This window comes from Drosophila bipectinata, chromosome 3L (assembly GCF_030179905.1).
Source record: "Drosophila bipectinata strain 14024-0381.07 chromosome 3L, DbipHiC1v2, whole genome shotgun sequence".
NCBI classification, from domain to species: Eukaryota; Metazoa; Arthropoda; class Insecta; order Diptera; family Drosophilidae; genus Drosophila; species Drosophila bipectinata.
Genome location: NC_091738.1, coordinates 18242814 through 18262270, shown reverse-complemented (window position 1 = coordinate 18262270; position 19457 = coordinate 18242814). Strand labels below are relative to the sequence as shown.

General features: G+C 43.4%; 9 protein-coding genes across 12 annotated transcripts; 4 read left to right on the top strand and 5 right to left on the bottom strand.

The window, feature by feature from the left end:
• Positions 1 to 890: 890 nt before the first annotated feature.
• Positions 891 to 3014, top strand: Aldh7A1 (aldehyde dehydrogenase 7 family member A1). Its single transcript, XM_017252213.3, has 2 exons — positions 891 to 1069; positions 1321 to 3014. The coding sequence occupies exon 2, from the start codon at positions 1322 to 1324 to the stop codon at positions 2933 to 2935; it is 1614 nt and encodes a 537-aa protein (XP_017107702.2). The 5' UTR covers positions 891 to 1069; position 1321; the 3' UTR covers positions 2936 to 3014.
• On the bottom strand, positions 2921 to 3733 carry Mettl5 (Methyltransferase like 5). The gene is made up of 2 exons (XM_017252214.3): positions 3246 to 3733; positions 2921 to 3183 (listed from the first exon to the last, which is right to left on the bottom strand). Exons 1-2 carry the CDS (start codon positions 3731 to 3733, stop codon positions 3030 to 3032), a joined length of 642 nt encoding a protein of 213 aa, XP_017107703.1. The 3' UTR covers positions 2921 to 3029.
• Positions 3734 to 3753: 20 nt separating this feature from the next.
• LOC108132701 (SOSS complex subunit C homolog) lies at positions 3754 to 4272 on the bottom strand. The gene is made up of 2 exons (XM_017252216.3): positions 4068 to 4272; positions 3754 to 4005 (listed from the first exon to the last, which is right to left on the bottom strand). The coding sequence occupies exons 1-2, from the start codon at positions 4185 to 4187 to the stop codon at positions 3754 to 3756; spliced, it is 372 nt and encodes a 123-aa protein (XP_017107705.1). The 5' UTR covers positions 4188 to 4272.
• A 254-nt stretch (positions 4273 to 4526) lies between these two features.
• Positions 4527 to 5904, top strand: Max (MYC associated factor X). The gene is made up of 5 exons (XM_017252215.3): positions 4527 to 4733; positions 4806 to 4871; positions 5022 to 5129; positions 5195 to 5318; positions 5378 to 5904. The coding sequence occupies exons 1-5, from the start codon at positions 4689 to 4691 to the stop codon at positions 5521 to 5523; spliced, it is 489 nt and encodes a 162-aa protein (XP_017107704.2). The 5' UTR covers positions 4527 to 4688; the 3' UTR covers positions 5524 to 5904.
• A 124-nt stretch (positions 5905 to 6028) lies between these two features.
• Positions 6029 to 6740, bottom strand: Bet1 (blocked early in transport 1). The gene is made up of 2 exons (XM_017252218.3): positions 6556 to 6740; positions 6029 to 6471 (listed from the first exon to the last, which is right to left on the bottom strand). The coding sequence occupies exon 2, from the start codon at positions 6432 to 6434 to the stop codon at positions 6081 to 6083; it is 354 nt and encodes a 117-aa protein (XP_017107707.2). The 5' UTR covers positions 6435 to 6471; positions 6556 to 6740; the 3' UTR covers positions 6029 to 6080.
• Positions 6741 to 6948: 208 nt separating this feature from the next.
• On the top strand, positions 6949 to 9951 carry nes (lysophosphatidylcholine acyltransferase 3 protein nessy). Of its 3 annotated transcripts, none has more exons than XM_017252239.3 (4): positions 6949 to 6967; positions 7376 to 7491; positions 7924 to 8954; positions 9022 to 9951. In XM_017252239.3, the coding sequence occupies exons 2-4, from the start codon at positions 7383 to 7385 to the stop codon at positions 9394 to 9396; spliced, it is 1515 nt and encodes a 504-aa protein (XP_017107728.2). In that variant the 5' UTR covers positions 6949 to 6967; positions 7376 to 7382; the 3' UTR covers positions 9397 to 9951. The 3 variants fall into 3 exon arrangements, with proteins under 3 accessions (XP_017107728.2, XP_017107730.2, XP_070136587.1); XM_017252241.3 differs by lacking the exon at positions 6949 to 6967 and adding an exon at positions 6968 to 7089; XM_070280486.1 differs by lacking the exon at positions 6949 to 6967 and adding an exon at positions 6975 to 7089 and having other exon boundaries at positions 7355 to 7491.
• A 298-nt stretch (positions 9952 to 10249) lies between these two features.
• Positions 10250 to 11989, bottom strand: rept (RuvB-like helicase 2 rept). 2 transcript variants are annotated; one of them, XM_017252243.3, is made up of 2 exons: positions 11850 to 11989; positions 10250 to 11793 (listed from the first exon to the last, which is right to left on the bottom strand). In XM_017252243.3, the coding sequence occupies exon 2, from the start codon at positions 11780 to 11782 to the stop codon at positions 10337 to 10339; it is 1446 nt and encodes a 481-aa protein (XP_017107732.2). In that variant the 5' UTR covers positions 11783 to 11793; positions 11850 to 11989; the 3' UTR covers positions 10250 to 10336. The 2 variants fall into 2 exon arrangements, with proteins under 2 accessions (XP_017107732.2, XP_017107733.2); XM_017252244.3 differs by having other exon boundaries at positions 10250 to 11790; positions 11850 to 11944.
• Positions 11990 to 12026: 37 nt separating this feature from the next.
• On the top strand, positions 12027 to 12857 carry mRpL21 (mitochondrial ribosomal protein L21). Its single transcript, XM_017252030.3, has 2 exons — positions 12027 to 12222; positions 12285 to 12857. Exons 1-2 carry the CDS (start codon positions 12153 to 12155, stop codon positions 12821 to 12823), a joined length of 609 nt encoding a protein of 202 aa, XP_017107519.2. The 5' UTR covers positions 12027 to 12152; the 3' UTR covers positions 12824 to 12857.
• Positions 12858 to 17002: 4145 nt separating this feature from the next.
• On the bottom strand, positions 17003 to 17927 carry LOC138926190 (uncharacterized). The gene is made up of 3 exons (XM_070279293.1): positions 17845 to 17927; positions 17489 to 17785; positions 17003 to 17109 (listed from the first exon to the last, which is right to left on the bottom strand). The coding sequence occupies exons 1-2, from the start codon at positions 17875 to 17877 to the stop codon at positions 17516 to 17518; spliced, it is 303 nt and encodes a 100-aa protein (XP_070135394.1). The 5' UTR covers positions 17878 to 17927; the 3' UTR covers positions 17003 to 17109; positions 17489 to 17515.
• Between the last annotated feature and the right edge of the window lie 1530 nt (positions 17928 to 19457).

Below are 19457 nucleotides of genomic sequence, written 5' to 3'. Positions count from 1 at the left end.
GCATGGGAGTGCGAGATTCGCCCCTGCAAAGGCTATATCTTCGCCAAAAATCATCCGATTCTTAACCGGAGTGTCTCAAATGATTTGTAGATCGGTTCTCTATTCATTTACATTAAAACCCAAACACAAATTTTTTTAAATATTTTTTCTCAAATTTTCTGGAGGGTCCCCTTCAAAAATTGTGAAAATTCATGGGAGTCCGAGATTCGTCCCTGCAAAGGCTATAGCTTTGCCAAAAAACATCCGATTCTTAACCGGAGTGTCTTAAATGTTTTGTAGTTCTGTTCTCTATTCATTTACATTAAAACCCGAGCACAAATTTTTTTTTAGATTTTTTCTCAAATTTTCTGAAATGCCCCGAAAAATTGTGAAAAGGCATGGGAGTCCGAGATTCGTCCCTGCGAAGGCTATATCTTTGCTAAAAAACATCCGATTCTTAACCGGAGTGTCTTAAATGATTTGTAGATCGATTCTCTACAAATTTCCATTAAAAAACGCTCACAATTTTTTTTTAAACATTTATTTAAAATTTTCTGGAGCGTCTCCTTCAAAAATTGTGAAAATGCATGGGAGTCCGAGATTCGCCCCTGCGAAAGCTATATCTTCGCCAAAAATCATCCGATTCTTAACCGGAGTGTCTCAAATGATTTGTAGATCGGTTCTCTATTCATTTCCATTAAAACCCGAACACAAATTTTTTTAAAGATTTTTTTTCAAATTTTCTGGAGGGTCCTCTTTAAAAATTCTGAAAATGCATGGGAGTCCGAGATTCGCCAAAAATCATTCGATTCCTTAGAAGAGTGTCGTAAATGATTTATACATTAATCCACTGCCAAACTATGAGCCGGTTCTAGACTTCTGCCCGCCACTGTATGTACTATGCATATACCAACTGATAAGACCTGCTTTTCTCTTTATTCCCTCTCTGGAATTAATTCAAGTTACGCTGGTGATAAGCCGCCGCAATTGCCGACTGGCCAGCTCTTTCAGAATTTAATCTGCTCTCAGTTGACAATTGACTTGCGACTTGAACGGTAGAGGACTCGGGATCCGGAGGCGTATACACAATGTGAGTATGGTGTCAATTAAGATGCTATCAGTAGATGCGCTCTGCTGGGGATCTAAAAAAAACTTTCCAGCCAGCAACCAGAAAACAGGCGTAGCGGGCAGTTATCGCTCGATAGCCGCGGTATCAGCGTATAATCAGTAATCCATAAATCTTCTCTTGCTCTGCTCCATGTTTGAATGAGGATTTCTATGTACCCACAAGAAATTAGGTCTTGAAGACGCAGGTTAATACAGTTTCTTTGTTTCTTACAGCATGCTGGCGAATTTAAGAAACCTTTCCCGACTGGCCTTGCCCCGTCGTTTGGCCTCCCAATCCTACTCCTCCTCCTCATTCCTGATAGACCAACCGGAATACAGTTTCCTGAAAGAACTAGGACTGGAGCGCGAAAATCCTGGAGTGTACTCGGGTCATTGGCAGGGACGTGGCCCCAGCGTCACCAGCTACGATCCTGGAACTGGCCAGGCCATAGCCACAGTGCGTCAGGGCACGGTCCAGGAACTGGAGCAGACCATAGGACTGGCTGTGGACGCCTACAAGCAGTGGCGCAAAGTACCCGCTCCTGTTCGAGGCGAAATAGTCCGCCAGATCGGAGATGAGCTGCGAAAGTACAAGGAACCCCTGGGCAAACTCGTTTCCCTGGAGGTGGGAAAAATCTATAGTGAGGGTCAGGGAGAGGTGCAGGAGTTCATCGACATCTGCGACTATGCGGTGGGTCTCTCCAGGATCTATTCCGGTCAGTTGATCAACTCGGAGCGTGCTGATCACTCGATTCTGGAGGCTTGGCGTCCTCTGGGATTGGTCGGTGTGATTTCGGCATACAATTTCCCCAACGCGGTATTCGGATGGAATGCTGCTATTGCTCTAACCACCGGCAACAGTGTTCTGTGGAAGGGAGCACCCAGCACCCCCTTGGTTTCCGTGGCCACCACCAAGATTGTGGCCGATGTTTTGCAGAGAAACAACCTGCCGCCAGTGGTTACTCTCTGCCAAGGAGGCACCGATGTTGGTCAGTATTTGGTTTCCGATAAGCGAGTAAACCTGGTCTCCTTCACGGGCAGCTGCCAAACTGGTCGGGATGTCGGCGTAGAAGTTCAGAAACGCTTTGGAAAGGTGATCCTCGAACTGGGCGGCAACAATGCCCTGATTATCGATGAATCGGCCAACGTTAAGATGGCCCTGGAAGCGGCCCTTTTCGGTTGCATCGGCACCAGCGGCCAGAGATGCACCACCACGAGGAGGATCATAGTACACGAGAAGCTTCACGATCAGTTTGTACAAGCTCTGGTCAGCAAATACAAGCAACTGATACCTAAGATTGGTCACCAACTGGAGGCACAAACTCTCCTGGGTCCCGTCCACACGCAGCAGAATGTGGAGAACTACAAGAAAGCCATCGAGGAGGCCAAGTCCTTGGGTGGAACGGTTGCCTTCGGCGGGAAGGTCATACAGCGAGATGGCTTCTATGTGGAGCCCACTGTAGTCACGGGATTGCCTCATGATGCCAGCGTTGTCCATCGCGAAACTTTTGCGCCAATCGTCTATATCCTGAAGGCTAAGAATGTGGAGCAGGCCATTGAATGGAACAACGAGGTGGAGCAGGGTCTCTCCTCTGCTATTTTCACCGAGAACATCGGTCAGGCTTTCAAGTGGATTGGATCAAGTGGCTCCGATTGCGGAATCGTGAACATCAACACCACTACTAACGGCGCCGAGATTGGTGGAGCTTTTGGTGGCGAAAAGGCCACTGGCGGTGGTCGGGAGTCCGGATCGGATGCCTGGAAACAGTACTGCAAGAGGGCCACTATCACAGTTAATCACTCCGGAGAGTTGGCCTGTGCCCAGGGTGTCGTCTTCAATGTAGAGTAAATTTTATTCAATTAGAATTTGTATAATCGTCCTAATTTCAATAATTCAATAATTTTAAATACAAAAATAATTTCCAAAATGCCATTGGGTGCGGTCAATTCTTACAGATCTCGAATCGCCAAAAATCCACTTCGATATCTTTGGACTTTTGCTTGTGGAATTTGTAGCTAGCATCGATGTTATAGCGAAGTTCAGCGACCACCGTTGCTCGGGCACCCAACTCTTGGGCCTTTTTTTGAATGTAGGCACTGAGAAATAATGAAGAGGAGGTGTTAGAAAATTTAGAAATCTTTTAAAATTGTCTACCTACCGTGTAGAGGTCTTGTGCAGGGAGTAGACGGCGCCGGTTGCCAACTTTAGAGCTACTTCCAGAAACCGCATATCCATACCGGCATTGTGTTTAGTTCCAAATGGAGGGTTCATGACCACAGTGTCGAAAGTCTTTTCCCACTTGCTGCCAGCCAACTGCAGGACATCCGTCCGTACGCAATCCACATTCGGTAACTCCATGTCCTGTACATTACCCCTAAACGTATCAACTGCATCGCCATCCAATTCAAAACCCACTGTGAGCTGGGCCCCCAAGAAAGTAGCCGCAATGCTAAGCATTCCGCAACCGCAACCCAGGTCTCCCACCAATTTCCCCTCTATGTCCTCATGCTGAGATTGCATATGATGTATCATACAGGCAGCGATGTGTGGGGGCGTTGGATACTGCTCCAAAAGGATCTTAGGCTGCTCAAAACCGTCGACACCCTGCAGGTACTCCTCCAGCTTCTTCAGCTTTAAACGAGCCATAGTGGATTTACGTAACGAGATTATTTGTTGTTAATGGGGGTGGTGGGGGGCGTGGCAATGGTCGCCGGCAGAGGTTCAAGGCGCGGCAGCACGGGTAAGAAACTATTTCCAAAATACGAATCCTGAGGTACAAAGAAGCCCAGAGTCGTAGAGCTCGTTGGATTAAATGCAGCGCGGGCCGTAGGCGTGGCATTGGCGGCTATGCCACCCGCACCAAGCTGAAAATCCGGTGTCACTGTCGTCGGCTGGCCGAGCAACTGGGGAGTGGACATCTGAAAAGCATATATTCAACGTAATAAGTGCCAACATCCTCAAATTCCACAACAAATAGTACCTGAGTGTTGATTCCCAAATTTATGATCCCCCCGGCAAGCAGCTGCTTCTTGGTTTGGATCTCCTCAAGGATCTTGCGGGTTGTGTCTGCTTGCTGGGCACTTGTAGTAGGAAAAGCCATGAAATAATCAACAATTAATTGTAAAAAAGGAAATAAATAGAACTTGATAGTGTTGACTTTCTGAATTCGGCTAATTTTTCAGTTTGTTCGGCGTGACATTCCCGAAATATCAAGGAACGGTCTTACTACAACATGTGTTATTGAATATTGTGAATTTTATAAATTAAATGGTCGCACCTGCAAAGTGGATTTAATACTTAAGAAAATTAAAAAAATATTTGAGCAAAGTTCTAGCACATTTTTTAAAAAGAAAATAGAAACATATTTTAATGTTTCGCGTTGCCAACCAATTACCCAATATGGATTTTGCAACACTAAAAATAAAATACAGTTTTCACAACACTGGATATTTTCCTCTAGGAAGAGCGTGCGAACCAACAACAAAATATATTTATTTACAAAATTCGTAAACATAAACATTTTCCAGAGTTATTATACACTCTGAACCGCGTTGGCTATTTTTTAAATTGCAGTGCAAGTGTTAGAAGTAACGAAAAAACAATGAGTATGAGCGACGACGACAGGGATATTGATATCGAGAGTGACGTAAGCAACTGACTAAAATCATAAATTTATTTATGTATATGGAAAATAACGCAATATAAACACCCTTTTTAGGATGATGGGGACTCGGACAACGGCCTAGGCTCCTCTCGACACACAAGCACTGCAAATTTCACCCAGGTGAGTATCCCAAAAGCAAAAGGTGGCTGCGCACGTTGACTTTGTTGATAAACAAGACGCACATGTTATTGTTGTTGTTATTTTTTTTGGTTGATAAATTCGATAAATTGTTTACATATTTAAACGATTGAAGTTTAATTTATTTTAAAGGCCGAAAAGCGAGCTCATCATAATGCGTTGGAACGAAGGCGGAGAGATCACATTAAGGAGAGCTTCACCAACCTCAGGGAGGCGGTACCAACGCTGAAGGGCGAAAAGGTAAGAAGCAACAGATTGTATAGAAAATAATATAATTCTAACAAAGTATGATGTTTGTAACACAGGCTAGTCGCGCACAGATCCTGAAGAAGACCACTGAATGCATACAAACCATGAGGCGGAAGATCAGCGAGAACCAAAAAGACATCGAAGAGATCAAAAAACAAAATATCATACTGGATCAACAAAGTAATAATTATATCCTTGTACATTATATGAAAATCTATTAACTAATTCGTATTCTCCAGTTCGAGCATTAGAATGTTCAAACGGCGATGATCCCTATGCAGAATTCCTCAGTGAGGATGAGGTCGAAAGCGACGATGACGATGATGATTTAGATCAGCCCGACTTTAGTAGGCGGAACAAAAAAATGAAAACCTTCCACGCATAGCTGCTGCCACAGACTAAAACGCAGCCTCTGCCTGGCAGTTGCAGTTTTCATTTTCACTCATTTTACTCGAATCGAATTCGCACAAATGTGAATATTTCATGGTGATATAAAATCCACTTTTTAAAGAATCCCAATCTCCCTGTCTAACAAAGGCTTACCCTGAAAAATGGTATTCCAAATTGAGTCAATGCATATGAGCGATTAGAATCAGTGAAAGCGAAAACTGTATCATGTCTGATAATCATAATCATCACTAGTTTAAGTGCAATGTTTACCCACCCTTTACACCTTAATTATATACGTGTCTTTTGTAATTTAAGCCCAAAATTATTCTCTCTTTACGGAAAAAATAAAAATTTGTAAGAATATATTTTAATAAATCTTAAAGCGCTGTTTATAGTGATCTACGGGGTAAAAGACCACATCTTTTAAGAATATTGGGAATAATTAGGAATAACCATTGAATATTTGTCCTTTTAAAAACACTCGCATTAATTAAATGCTATTTCTTCATTAAAAATATTTTAGTATATATATTTTAGCAAACAAAAAAGAAACTATTTAAACTTGAGAGTTATCCAAAGAATAAAGAAAACGAGCAGGATGAAAAGGAACATGTAGCACATCTGGCGGGATCCACCGCCCTGCTTGGCCAGTCGTACTACCCTCGTCATTGTATTTCCCAGAAAGCCACTCGTCCTATCCATATCGTCGTCGATGCCGCGCAACAACTTATCCTGGTAACGGACTTCATTTCCTATATCTATGGTCAGGGATTTGAGGGCTCCGATCTTTTGTTTCAGCTCCTCGGCTGCCAGTTCATTTTCCGCCTCCAAGGAATCGTGGTTGGCGGGACCAGAGCTCGGTGGCTGCTGGTTCAGGGGCTGATAGGGATAGTTATTGCGACGCATGCTGTTCCCCGTGTGTGCCAGTTTGGCATCAGGATTGCTGCAATTCATTAGTTTTCATTAGTCATGATAAAGTTCAACAATTCCATGTCAGTGACACGTAAACGTTATCACAATATCTCACCCGATGGCAATTTTATGATTTAAATGGTGTTTCCTTCGGACAACCCCTTTGGCTGACTGGTCATAGACCCGTGACCCTTGTTGTGAACTTCAAAACAAGTCTGAGTAATCAAATTTCATAAGATTAACTTTTTAAAAACTAATGCAATTGTTGGTTGGTCTGCAGTGTGACCAGAGAGCGTTACTAAAGACTTGTTGCAATTTAGATCGTTTTTTAACCCTTAATGGCTCTTCTAATGTCTAATAAAATCGAATTCTAATAAGTTAGAGTATTATTGAATATAAAATTATTAAAATAGTTATAGGTTTTAGTTAATAAGGCTTATATTTTTGATATATGGATATAAAAGCCATGGGTTAATCCTCTTTTCTAATACTGCCCAAGCTGGCCACACTGGTCCAGTTGGCTTTAGGTAATTTCGGCCAACTTTTAGATTTAGCTTAAGCCGCTCGATTGTTTCTCCCCATTCACTTTTTTCGACTCTTGGCCATTAAATCAATAAGCATAAATTATTTAAATTGACGCGGGTGACAAGTGCGTCAAGGAAATCATCTTTTTTCGGTGGAGCCACTACTACGTCATTGGCGTTTTCAGTGACCCTGACCAAGTGCACTCGTTTGTTGTTATTGTTGTTGTTTGGTATCTTGCTCTGCTCCCCTTCTCCCCGCCCCCCTCCTATCAATGATCAGAAACAAATTTGCGTAATAAGCGACATTAACATAAATAATAACAACAATTGCACTGATAAGGGCCCCGAGAACATTGAACCGTCGGACACGCGAGCCGAATCACTGATAAGATGCGAAACTCTTTATTCCAGATTTAGCATGCCGGAATACATGGAGGTCTTGCCCCACCGCGGCCTGATGGATGGAATAGCTGAGACGGCGGGCGTTCCCGTGGAGGCGCTGCGACTGCTGCTCACCATTCTGGCAGGTGAGCTGGGTGTGGGACTTGAGAGTTCTTCCTTCCCTTCCCCCGTGGAGGTGTTGATAATGAGCCACATGGATTGTATAGAAGCAGCTGTTTCTGTAGAAGATTACCCTCATGGCAAACATTCAAGCAATGTTTACACAACTGTCAGCTAACTTGCATAAACCTTTTAAACATTCACAAAGATAATGCCAAAGCTATATGCTTTCTAATCTCAAAATTAACTCTATTTAAATGTTCTAGAAGCCATTATCTACTAAGCTTTATTGGAAGAAATACGCCTACCAATGTAATCTCTAATGATAAGTTCGTGGGAAAGATATAACAATAATTAAAAGCTGCTCGCTTCACAATCAAAGTTGTATCACCTCGCGATTGTGACTCATTATAATGATATGGTTCTATATATATAATAATATATAATTTCTCTTATAGGCTACCCAATCGCTGCCTTCTATCTTAAATTTCTGACCAGCATAAACGATAAGGTGGTGCATCACATGTTCTTTGCCTCTTGCGGCGCTGGACTGTGCTACTTCAACTATGGCAACGACACATATCACTCCATTCTGGGCATCATGACCACTTATTTCCTGGCCCTGTTTCTGCGCAAAGCAACGACCATCTTTCTGACGATAAACTTTATATTCCATATGACATATTTGCTGCTGGGCTACTACTACACCGCTAGCAACGAGTACGACATACTGTGGACGATGCCCCACTGCATTTTGGTGCTGCGCATGATTGGCTTTGGCTTCGATTTAACCGATGGCTTGAAAAGCGAAGAATCCTTGTCCAAGGACCAGAAGGAAACGGCCCTGAAGGAACTGCCATCGCCGCTGGAACTGCTGGCATTCGCCTACTTCCCTAGTGGATTTCTGGTGGGACCTCAGTTTCCCTACCGCCGGTATCAGAACTTCATCAATGGCCAGTACCGGGGCTACGAGGGAAGCCTTGAGGCGGGCTTACGACGCTTTGGAGCAGGAGCCTTCTACCTCATTGTGTGTCAAGTTGGTCTGAGCTATCTCCCCGATTCGTACTTCCTCACCCCGGAATTCGCCGGCGAGCCATTCTTCAACCGGATCTATATGCTGGGATTCTGGGCCAAGTTCAGCCTGTACAAATACATATCCTGCTGGCTGCTCACCGAGGGAGCCTTGATCTGCATCGGACTGACCTACAGGGGCGTGGACAGCGAGGGAAATCCCGACTGGTCGGGCTGCAGCAACGTCAAGTTGAAGCTCCTGGAAACGGGCAACACGATGGAGCACTACGTGCAGAGCTTTAATGTCAACACCAACCAATGGGTGGGGCAGTACATCTACAAGCGGCTAAAGTTCCTCAACAATCGCACGATCAGCTATGGAGCAGCGTTGGGTTTCCTGGCCGTCTGGCACGGCTATCACAGCGGCTACTACATGACCTTCCTCATGGAATACATGGTTGTGAGCACCGAAAAGCAAGTGAGTAATTGATGACCTTTAGAGTTCTATATCACGCCAGAGAATAACCTTTATATTCTATTTTAAGATCGCTCGCTTCTACACCAAAGTGGTGCTGCCCAAGTGGGGTCACATTCTCGAGAACTCGGACATCTACAAGCTTGTGTATTTCCTGGCCCTGAAGTCCTACAACATTGTCTACATGGGCTGGTGCCTGGTGGCCTTTGTTTTCCTCAAATACGAGCGATGGATTGTGGTTTACGGGGCAGTGAACTACTACGGATTTCTTGTCCTAATCGGTTGGGCGGTCTTCTATCACTCCTACCGACAACTCGCCAGAGGAGAATCGCGCCGAGAAGCTGGCGAGGATAGAAGGGTGCAGCAGAAAAAGAGCGAAGAAATCTCCGCAGCGGGAGGAACCCAATCGGAGGAAAAGAAACCGGAAGAAAAAAAGGCTGATTAGCGGAGGGGAGCGAGAGGGAGCGTCTGCTTTAAAGACATTTCAAAATTTTAGTTTTGCCTTGACAATTATTTGGAAATCGTAATGTTAATTAAATTGGAACTGTAGATCTACTAACCAAATAAGTTTTACCAAATAATATGCCACTGTAACTAGAAGTTTGTTAAATAGCCGTTGAAGAGCAATTTTGTACACATATATAGATCGTCGGCCTAGTCAAGGAGGAGTTATCCCCAACAAAATAGTGTATTTCGAGGAAGCAAACGCACTGTCAGTCGTATATATGTTATGGAATTGTAAATTAAGTGTTAATGAAAACAACTAGCAACTAGACAGATCAAATGTGAGACTTAATTAAGACCTGAGTCCGAATCAAACAACTCTGCTACAGATGAAATGTACTTGAACTTCAAATCGAGATTTACCTAAGCCATAAAGTATAAAGTTTTATACAACGCGAACGATGATGCAAAGATATGTATATTTTGATATGCTCACGCAAAGTGCAAATTTCAATAATTGAAAAACGGAATAAATGCAATTATTTTTAGGTACAAAGTTTTCTTTAATTTCAAATGGGGGTCTTTAAACGAAAAAGATTGATTCCAAACTTGTACATAGATGTGTTTATTAAAGGGCAGGGACCAGAAAATGGAAATATTTTGAATTTTAAAAGCAAAAATATCAAATATGTAAATCAAAATAATATTTTGAAATGGTTGTTTATACGCTGGAATCTGGTATTCTTCAGTTGTGATTCTAAGAATGTAAAATATCTATAAACTATAATGTTTTTAAGAAAATTAAATTCTAATTGTTATTGAAACTCAAAGAAATCATAAAATAAACTCATCGCTTCATTTAGATACAAGGAAACTTATTTATTGATCATAAAATGGTCATGAGAATGTACGGGGAGGATGCTCTTTTTAAATTCTACCCCCTAGTGCTCCATTGGCTGGGCATCTCCGCCGCCAGACTCCGCACGACGCTTGGCTCCCCCTCCCGAAGACGGATCCTGCTCCTCCTGCTCGGTTATCTCGCTGAACATGTAGTCGTCCTGGTACTCCTTGAGGATCTTGCTAGAACGGTTCTCATCCAGGAACAGGGAATAGACCTTCTTGACATCTTCCGTGTTGACTTCGGTGGCCTTGCGACGGCGACAGACCAAGTTAGCGGTGGTGATGAGTTGGATGGCATAACGCAGACTCGTATCAGTGGCGATACGCGTCAGGATAGAGAGAGCATCCGGGTGCATGACGCAGTCCTCCTCCTCGCAACGGATCTTCAGAATCTCCTTGACTTCCTTCTCGGAGTATGGGACGGTGCGGATGATGATCATACGATCGAGCAGATCAATTGGAATGCCATGGGGGCTGCGGTAGTTGGTGCCCCTGATGCGAGTGATTCCTCTGTTGGTGGCCATGACCACGACGGGCGCCATATCGGATTCCAAGGCGCGGTTCAGGAAGGAGAAGCATTCAATGTCCAGCATATGAACCTCATCGATGAAGAGCACTCCCGGGTTGATTTCAGCCTTGCCCTCCTCACGCCACTCCAGGACCTTGTTATTGATCTGGTCGCGAACCTCCTGCTTGATCTCGCCAGTATCCCCGGAGAACAAAGCCAGAAAACCGTGAGTACGGCTATTGATCACATCGATCTCGTGGAGGGTCACAGTGTGCACCACCTCCTTGCGCTTCTGGAGCTCTCCCTCGGGGCACTGGACGAATCTGGTCTGGGCGCCAGTGGCATCATAGTCCCGAGCCCTGGTGAAGCTTCTTCCCAGTTTGTTGACCTTTCCCGAGGCCTTGTCGATGGTGATGACATCCCCTGCCTGGATCTTTTCCTTCATGAAGCACTCGATGATCTTGTTGCCCAGGTCATAGTTGGTCTCCATTTCGGTGGTTTTCAGTGTGACTTTTCCCACTTTTTGGCCGGTGCCGCTGGCGGGACGTTCAATTTGTATCTCCACCACCTCGCCTTCGATGATCTCGGTTTCCTCCTTGATACGAACTCCAATGCTCTTGCGCAGGGCCTGCGACAGGGCCTCTGTTTTGCTCATCTCCAAAGAATAGATCTCGGATCCAGACATGCTGGTAAAGGGTGTCTCTGTGCCCAAAGCCTGGGCCATTCCCACGGCGATGGCAGTTTTGCCGGTACTCGGCTCCCCAGCCAGCAGGATGCATCTGCCGGCGATTTTGCCCTCGCGCACCATCTGTACCACCACTCCTGCGGCTCGGCGGGCATCCTTCTGGCCCACCATTCCCTGGGAGACGGCGCGAGCCTCCAAAACATCGTCCAGTCCCAATCCACGAATGTGCGAATGGGCGCCAATGCGTTCGATGCGCGTTATATCGCGCACTTCGATTTTCTCCGTCTCGGCCATTGTCTGTGCTTCTAGAATATTTCACTAATTACTGGATTTTCTCGATACTAATGTTTCGTCGACTTACAAGTTGTTTATGGAGCTAAAATAAGTTGCTAAGCAAAATGTGAAACAGAACGCCGGGCCTGCTTTTGGTAGGGAAGTGTGGTAAATCGATGGGATATTTGGATTTTCTAACACTGGTGCCGGCAGCATGCTGTCAGTGATGCCCTGGCCTTTCTGCTAACTAACAGTATGTTAAATCATCTGTTTTTGTACGCGTTAGGGAATGTTAACTTTTCTATTGTGAACCCTTGCAATTGTTTTGGGCTTCACCGATTTGATTTGGGAATTATTTATGCATATTTTGAGTTAAAATCAGCACAAAACGATGTCTTTTCTTGCGCAGACTGTGCGCCAAGTGCTGCGCCAGGTGCCCAATCGCTCATTGGCTCTAACAAGTAAGTGGAGAACCCAAATACAGAGTATAAACAATGTGACATAACAACTTCTTGTTCCGAAGGTGCCATGCGTTCCTTGAGCATTTCACCGGCTTTCTACCAGCAAAACAAACCGGCCCCCAGTTCGGTGGATGCCTCTGCCATAGCCAAAGACCAGCAAAAGGAGTGCCAGAGCATTTGCGAGCGCATCAACCAGCAGGTGGCCAAGTCCGAGCAGGGTCGCCTCTTCGCTGTGGTCCACCTCTGTGGAAAACAATTCAAAATCACCCCAGGCGACATTATTCTGGTGGAGGGCTACTGGCCCCCGACGATAGGCGACGAGATCAGTCTGGACAAGGTCCTGCTGGCGGGAGCCAAGGACTTTACCCTGGTGGGACGTCCCATCCTAGAGCCCGGCCTAGTCTCTGTAAAAGCCACCGTAGTGGAGAAAACTCTGACACACACCAAAACACACTTCCGAAAGAAGCGCAGGAAGCAGTATATGCGAATCAACTTCCAGCGCTCACCCAATACCATGATCAGGATCAACTCGATCGAGTTGGCTCGACCCGTAGACCCGAAAATTGAGCCGGAATCGGTACCCTCGAGGCGTTTGTTTTAGTTACAAGTTGTTAATCAAGAAAAAAATGCAAATAAAATCTTGTAAAGGTAATTAAGGAACTCAAATGATGTAGATTTCTTTAAAGTTTTGGAATATATATTAGGGTTCTATCTTTTTAAGATTTATGATCTAAATTTGGACTAATAGTGTTTAATCTTTGCTTATTTATACAATTTTATAGATATATTTTTCATCAGAAACCCTTTTAGTTTTTAAAAAGCCCCTTTACCAACTATTTTCGATGCATTCTGTTCAAGGGATTGCCCTTCTGCTTTCGTTTTATTCTCATTTGAAATTCTACTTTCATCTTGATTCAATGACTTCGACGTGTTCATCTCGACTGGTGGTATTTACCTAAAACGCAACCTAGTTTGGACAGTCAGCCACCCACCCGGCACCACAACAAAGATGAGGCGCCATCTCTAATGAAGCAACCGGAGGAAAGCGTTGCAATTTTAATGACAACCTTTTATCGTTCATGTTGTTGTTGCCATCTTTCATTAAAAGGCGGCGGCCTGGCCCCATACCCATACCCGCCTCAGTCGACCATGCCACATGCCACATGCCACATATAGGATGCCTGCTGCTTTCTTTATCAGCAGATGTAAGTCGCTCCCGAGTCGTCGGCTGTCGTATTTGTTTACGCTGCTCTTTCACTTTTCACTAACCAAAGGCGTTTACTTTTTCAGACATTCCTTTTGCTTTTCCCTGGCCCCATTTTCCGTTTGGCCTTTCCGGTTTCAGTTTTTCTTTGCGGCTTGAAAATAGTTGGAGGCTTCAAAAAAAAAATAGATGCCTTTGAGATTGAACGAGGGTTTAAATTTGATTGGGTTTAAATCAAAAGAACGATTTATGGCTGTCGAGAGTTTATATTTCAACAGATTCTCAGGAAGACAACCCCACTCCCTAACAAAATCCTCCTTTCGCTCCAAACATGATTTAATCGTCGGATCCGTGTTGACATCTTCTAAATAAAATCACTTTCGCTCCATATAAAAATGCCATTAAAAATTATGGCTTCACCTAACATAGCATCCTTGCATCCCCAGCACCGCCAGGACCACCCCGTCTTTCTTCAGCAAATAGGAGCCGACGTGGATGCTTCTAATGGTGGCACATCAAATTTTGCAAATTGCACAAGCAGCACAAATTCAATTGTCGACACTTCGGGGCAAGTTTTGCTCAAATATCCATCACAAAAATGTATATTCCAGCTGCACTTTGCCGGCGAAAATCAAATTTCAATATGGGTTGCGTCAAATAAAAAGACTACGAATACAAATTGAAAGCATTTTGGTGTGATAGAATGTCACCTGGAAAACTGCTTGTTTCGAAAAGTGGGGGTGGTGCCAGGCCCGGCTACCCTTCTCCCATCCCCCGTCCACTACTATTTCGCTTGATTATGTTATTTGCCCAGGAAAATTGCATTTGATGTGCGTTAAGTGACAAAACGGAAATTGCCGCCAAGCGGAAGTTGGGTTTGTTTGTCTTCCTATGGCGGGCGGGTGGCTCTCCGAATGCCTTTGCCCTCTAACCGCCCACCACCACCCACTGGCAAGCGGCCATCTAAGCCATCACTCTGGACCACCCCTGCTCCTCCGCTTGGAAATCCCATGTAAATGCGGCTCAAGTTGGGCCAAATTTCGTAAATTTATGCGTAGAAGCGTGTGATGTATGAGGCGAAAAAGGGAGAAAGTAAGAGAAAGGGGCAGTCTACACTGAGAGAAAAATGGGTGATCAAAAATTCGAACTTCTAAGAAAAAGAAACATGAATCTCTTTTTGAGATTTTATTATAAACTGTGACTTATGGTAATATTTAATGCTCTATAATAAAGACTTTTAATAAATTATTTTTAACAAAAAAAAAAAAGGGTACAAAAAGCTTTATATTTAATAAATAAACCTTGCTTAAAAATCTCTAAAATATAACATAATATATTCTCAGAGTGCACGGAAGGACGAAGGATACTGTATTATGACCGCCCATCCATCATCAGCATCACTCAGTTTTGACATATCATTGAAATCTTATGCCAACGTCGTCATCATCTGTGACGTTTCATTAACCCACCTCCCCGACCCGCTTACCTTCTAACCCCCTCTATCCAGGGTGCTTCCAGGGAGGCAAGGAGTGGGTGATGGTGGGTGGTGGTGTGGGCGGAATGTGTTAATATCAACAAGCGAAAACTGTGCGAACGCAATCTACCGATTTCCGCTTAACCAAGCCAAACATTGCATTTTTGATTAGACACCAGGCCGTCAGGCCCCCAGGCTGGTCAAATCCTGTCCCAAGAACGAGGATTTGGCCTTCCAGGACTCGCAGAGTGTTTGCAGGGGTGGCTTTTTGATGTGGTTCCAGGATTTAGAAGGGCGGATGATGGTTAAAGGAGCGGTAGCTCAGGCAATTGATTGTAATTCCCCTTTTATTGAAGATTTCGACACATTTCTTTTTTTCATATTACATGATTTCTTAGAAGCTTTTTTTTCGAAGCTCAAAGATTATTAAAAAACAGGGTTTTTAAACCTAATACCCGTATCATACCATCTACCATCTATTCTTATAATTCTCTTTTTAATAAACATGTAAATTTATTATGTACCATAAACTATTATCCAAGTTTTCCAAAGGCAATATTTTTAAAACCTCCACCTCTTGGCCCTTCAAAAGCAATCGATTTCAATTTAAAATCGGTTTTCTGGTCTGAACATCCCATTTATTTTCAGCGTGCTTTGCATATCCATCACTTCCCCATTTTTTCATAAGAACTTCACCATCCAAAGATGTATTATTTTCGCATTATATCGATCCCGGGGAGATCCCAAAAGATGCCACAACCCTCGTCTCCATCAATTTGCCTAAAGCATATTACATTCGAATTATAAACTCACATATCATACTATACATGCCCCGATAAGGGGATGATGACGATTTCTGTCACCTTACGCATAACTTGAAAAGTTTTTCTTAAGAATTATGCAAAAATGTGGAAAATGCCCGTTCCACACTGCACTCCTTGGGGATATTTTTCAGTTCACTGAATTGTTGTTTGTGATGCCAAAAAAAAGTGATTTCCCCATGAAGTCAGTGGCAAGGGTTGTCAACGATTTTCCTTCTTTATTTTTTTTTTGTATTCTTTGCGTACTACTTTGATAACCTGATGTTGATATGACAATCTACTCGAACTCTGTCTCTACTCAGCACGTGTCACAATTCGAATTTAAATAAGTTCGACGAGCAGCAAAGTTTTGGGTGGCAGGCGGCATGAGCCGGGAGGCGCCCCCATTTCCCGGCTCTTAATGATGAAATTTCAATAAATGTCATTTGGTCTCGCAAAGTGTCAACATGGCACCTACCCGTCACCGCCCACTTCTCCTCCTGGTTTTTTTGGTTCAAGAGGGTGCGTGTGTGTTTGGGGCTGCAACAGCTGTCAGCACCCGCGTTGAATGCGTTAATAATGACAGTTTTCCCAATATTTCTTTTATTTTGGGAGTCTAACTAGCCGGTCATTGACAGAGTGGCGGGAGCAGGAGGCAGGACGCAGGACACAGTAGTCCCTGCAGTTCCCATCGCTGTCTGTTAAATTTAATTACTTTTCCATTGCTCATACGCACTGTGTGTCCGTTCAAAGTAGTGGAAGTAGTGCTGGCTGGCTTATAGCAGGGAAATCAATATAACTCCTATACAGTTTTATAATATTATAGTCTTGGATGTAAAGCAATTTCAACTAATACTTTGCTAAATCGGATATATTTCTAATCTTTTTCGCAGTCTTTTAGCTTCTTGGGTTCCTATTAATCCCCATAAAATATCTATCCTTAGCTTTAAATAGTATCCTCACAATCCTGGCCGTCAGCACTGACCAAGTGGAACAAAGAGCTGCAGTGAGTGCGAAGTTGTGATTGAAAATCGTTGAAATTTGCATTTTACACGAAGAAATTGCCAACTGCGTTTGTGTCCTCTACTCTACTCTATCGCACCGAAAACCCCTTTTTAGTCCTGTTCGATTCTCGCGCTGATTGCAAGCGGCATCTATTCGAGTTGCTGGGGAGCTCCTCGGTGTCCCCATCATCATCATCATCATCAATAGTTGACAGTTTCATAGCCAGTTGGCGGCGTTTGTCACAATGGCATTTAATATTTGGACTCTGGCACACCCCATTGGTGTCCCGGTGCCGTCATCAGGAAATTGTTGGTCGTGACAAAATATTTGATCAGGTTTTCCTCGTCCTGTATATATCCTCGTGGCTATATTTATACGCCGCTTCGGTGTTGAACTTGTGGATTCTACAATTGCAAATGGGAATCAATGCAGGTTGTATTTAACAAATGCGAATATTTTGCAAAATCAAAAGATAAATGTTTGTATCAGTTTAAAGTTTATAATAAACATTTTTCTATTGGTACAGTTTCTTTTTAAGGTATACCTATTTAAATATTATATTTAATATCATAGCTTAATGGATTTTTTTCATATGTTTGGAAGTGATATGGCTTAAGATAATTAATATATTATTCAACAAATTTCTTTATAAATAAATAGGCAGCTTCACTACTAAAACCTCATTTTAAATGGCCATAATGCTCATATTTTTGTCAGATGAGGTATGCTTTTAAGAGCCTGAATACTTTTCAATATGATAATTTAAGATTATGTGAAACATACTTAATAACGATCTTGGAAGAGTTCCAATTATTTTATAGGATGACAGAAAGAAAACATCAGTTTCATTGTCATGGCCTCGATTGCACGAAGGCGCTTAAAATTGATGTCCTCGAATCCCTGCACTATCGTCCTTGGCTTCCTTGGTGCTCTAACTCGGGAGATGTATTTCTTCTTGTACAGGTTGACTTCTTTTTCCAGTCTATTGATGGAGCGTTCCAATTGAATTAGTCGTCGATCGAATGGGGTTTGGAGTCGTCGCGATTTGGCCCGATTACGGCGCTTACGGCGCATAATGATCTGTAATTAGTCGAAGTGTATTGGACTAAGATGATACACGTATACTATATTAAGCTTACCATCTTCTTGTCGAACTTAATGCGTGCAGACATTTATTTTTAACAATTTTAACAAAGTAAACAAATCATGCCGAAAATAAGTCGCTTTGCAGTACTGTTGGCATAAGAGTGCTGGAAACAGCACTGTTTAAGTGTTGCATTTCTGTGCTTTTTCAATGAAATTCATAAGAATTGCAATTTCAAGTCTTAACAAAGTTTATTTTATTATAATTATGAACAAATTCATCATAAATAACATTAAAACTATCTTTTTCATTTATAGCTTTTTCTGAAAATTTTCTATTTAAGCTCCATTTTTGGTTCTTTTGGGATTTTCAAGCTGTCCCGAATTTAATGCATCATTATCCATTATGTGACCAAACTTGGCAACAGATTTCCATAATGGCTATTTCATTGGTCAGCCAGGGCCAAAACGGACCCACAACCTCGTTTTCCTGTTATGGCCATAAACCATTCCGCCTACTCTTCACGTTTTCCTTGCGGTTACGGGTGGATTTCCAGGCCCTACTCCACGCCCCAACCGCCCGTCTCCGTATCCGGACTTCCACTTCCGGCTGTTGAGTCGTGTGTGAAATATTAAAATTCAATTAAAATGGCGTTAATTCCAGCAGCAGCAGCAACAGCAACAGCAGCAGCAGTGGCAGTGACAGTGGCGTCTGACAACGAATGTCGAATGTCCGCCTGCGTCTGTCATAATTGTCAACTCTTGGGATCCGTGTCCTGATCCGCACTCCGGACAAGCTGCAGCAGGGCAGCATGTTCTCGCTTTAGCATAATGATGCTCATCAACGGACAGGTTGCCCGCCACCGGCCGGAAGTCCCTTCTCTGTTGGCTGTTTTGTGTCGACATCTCAATGGCATCAATGGCTGCCGCTGATTTCCCGTCGCCCCCAGCTCCCTCGATCCCTTTCGGCCATCCTCCCTTTGATGCCTCGCTGTTTTTTTGTTCTTCTCGCATGCAAATTGCACTTCAGACATCAATTTATCATCGGTGCCAGTGGCCAGGAATCAGCATCAGCGTCAGGGCCAGAATCGCCATTCAAAACGAGTCCGGCCAGCGATAATGGTTAATTAATAAATATTTCCCTCACGAATAAGTGCAAAAAGTCGAGGGAATCCTTTTGATATAGAATTTGTATGGGACCTATCGGGCAGTTGGGCTAGGTCCTGGCAGTGACTTCTTTTTTTATATTTGGCGTTCATTTGTAAAGCCATTGACCCACTCGTGTTAACTGGTCAACTGTTGAGTCTAGACTGGAGTGGGATTATGGCCGAGTCTCATTTAATTAATCCCGTTTAAATGGGTTCTTTGTCATCCAACTGAAAATCCATTTAAATATAGACAAATCAACGAAATCAGAGGATCCCAGGACTCATCTCTTGTCTGCACAAATTCAATCCACACGAATCGGATGGCATCTGCTACCCTTTTGTGTCGCACCAAGTTTATTCAGACACACCTTCCGGCTTAAAGGCTTTCCTTTTCGCACAATATTAGTTGTATTTTGTATGTTGTGTGCTTGAGGAGCTCTTCAAGTACCCGTCGACTGTTTGATTAGGCATTCCGGCAGTCGAATAAATACCAATAAAGGGACTCCAGCCCGGATACGGGA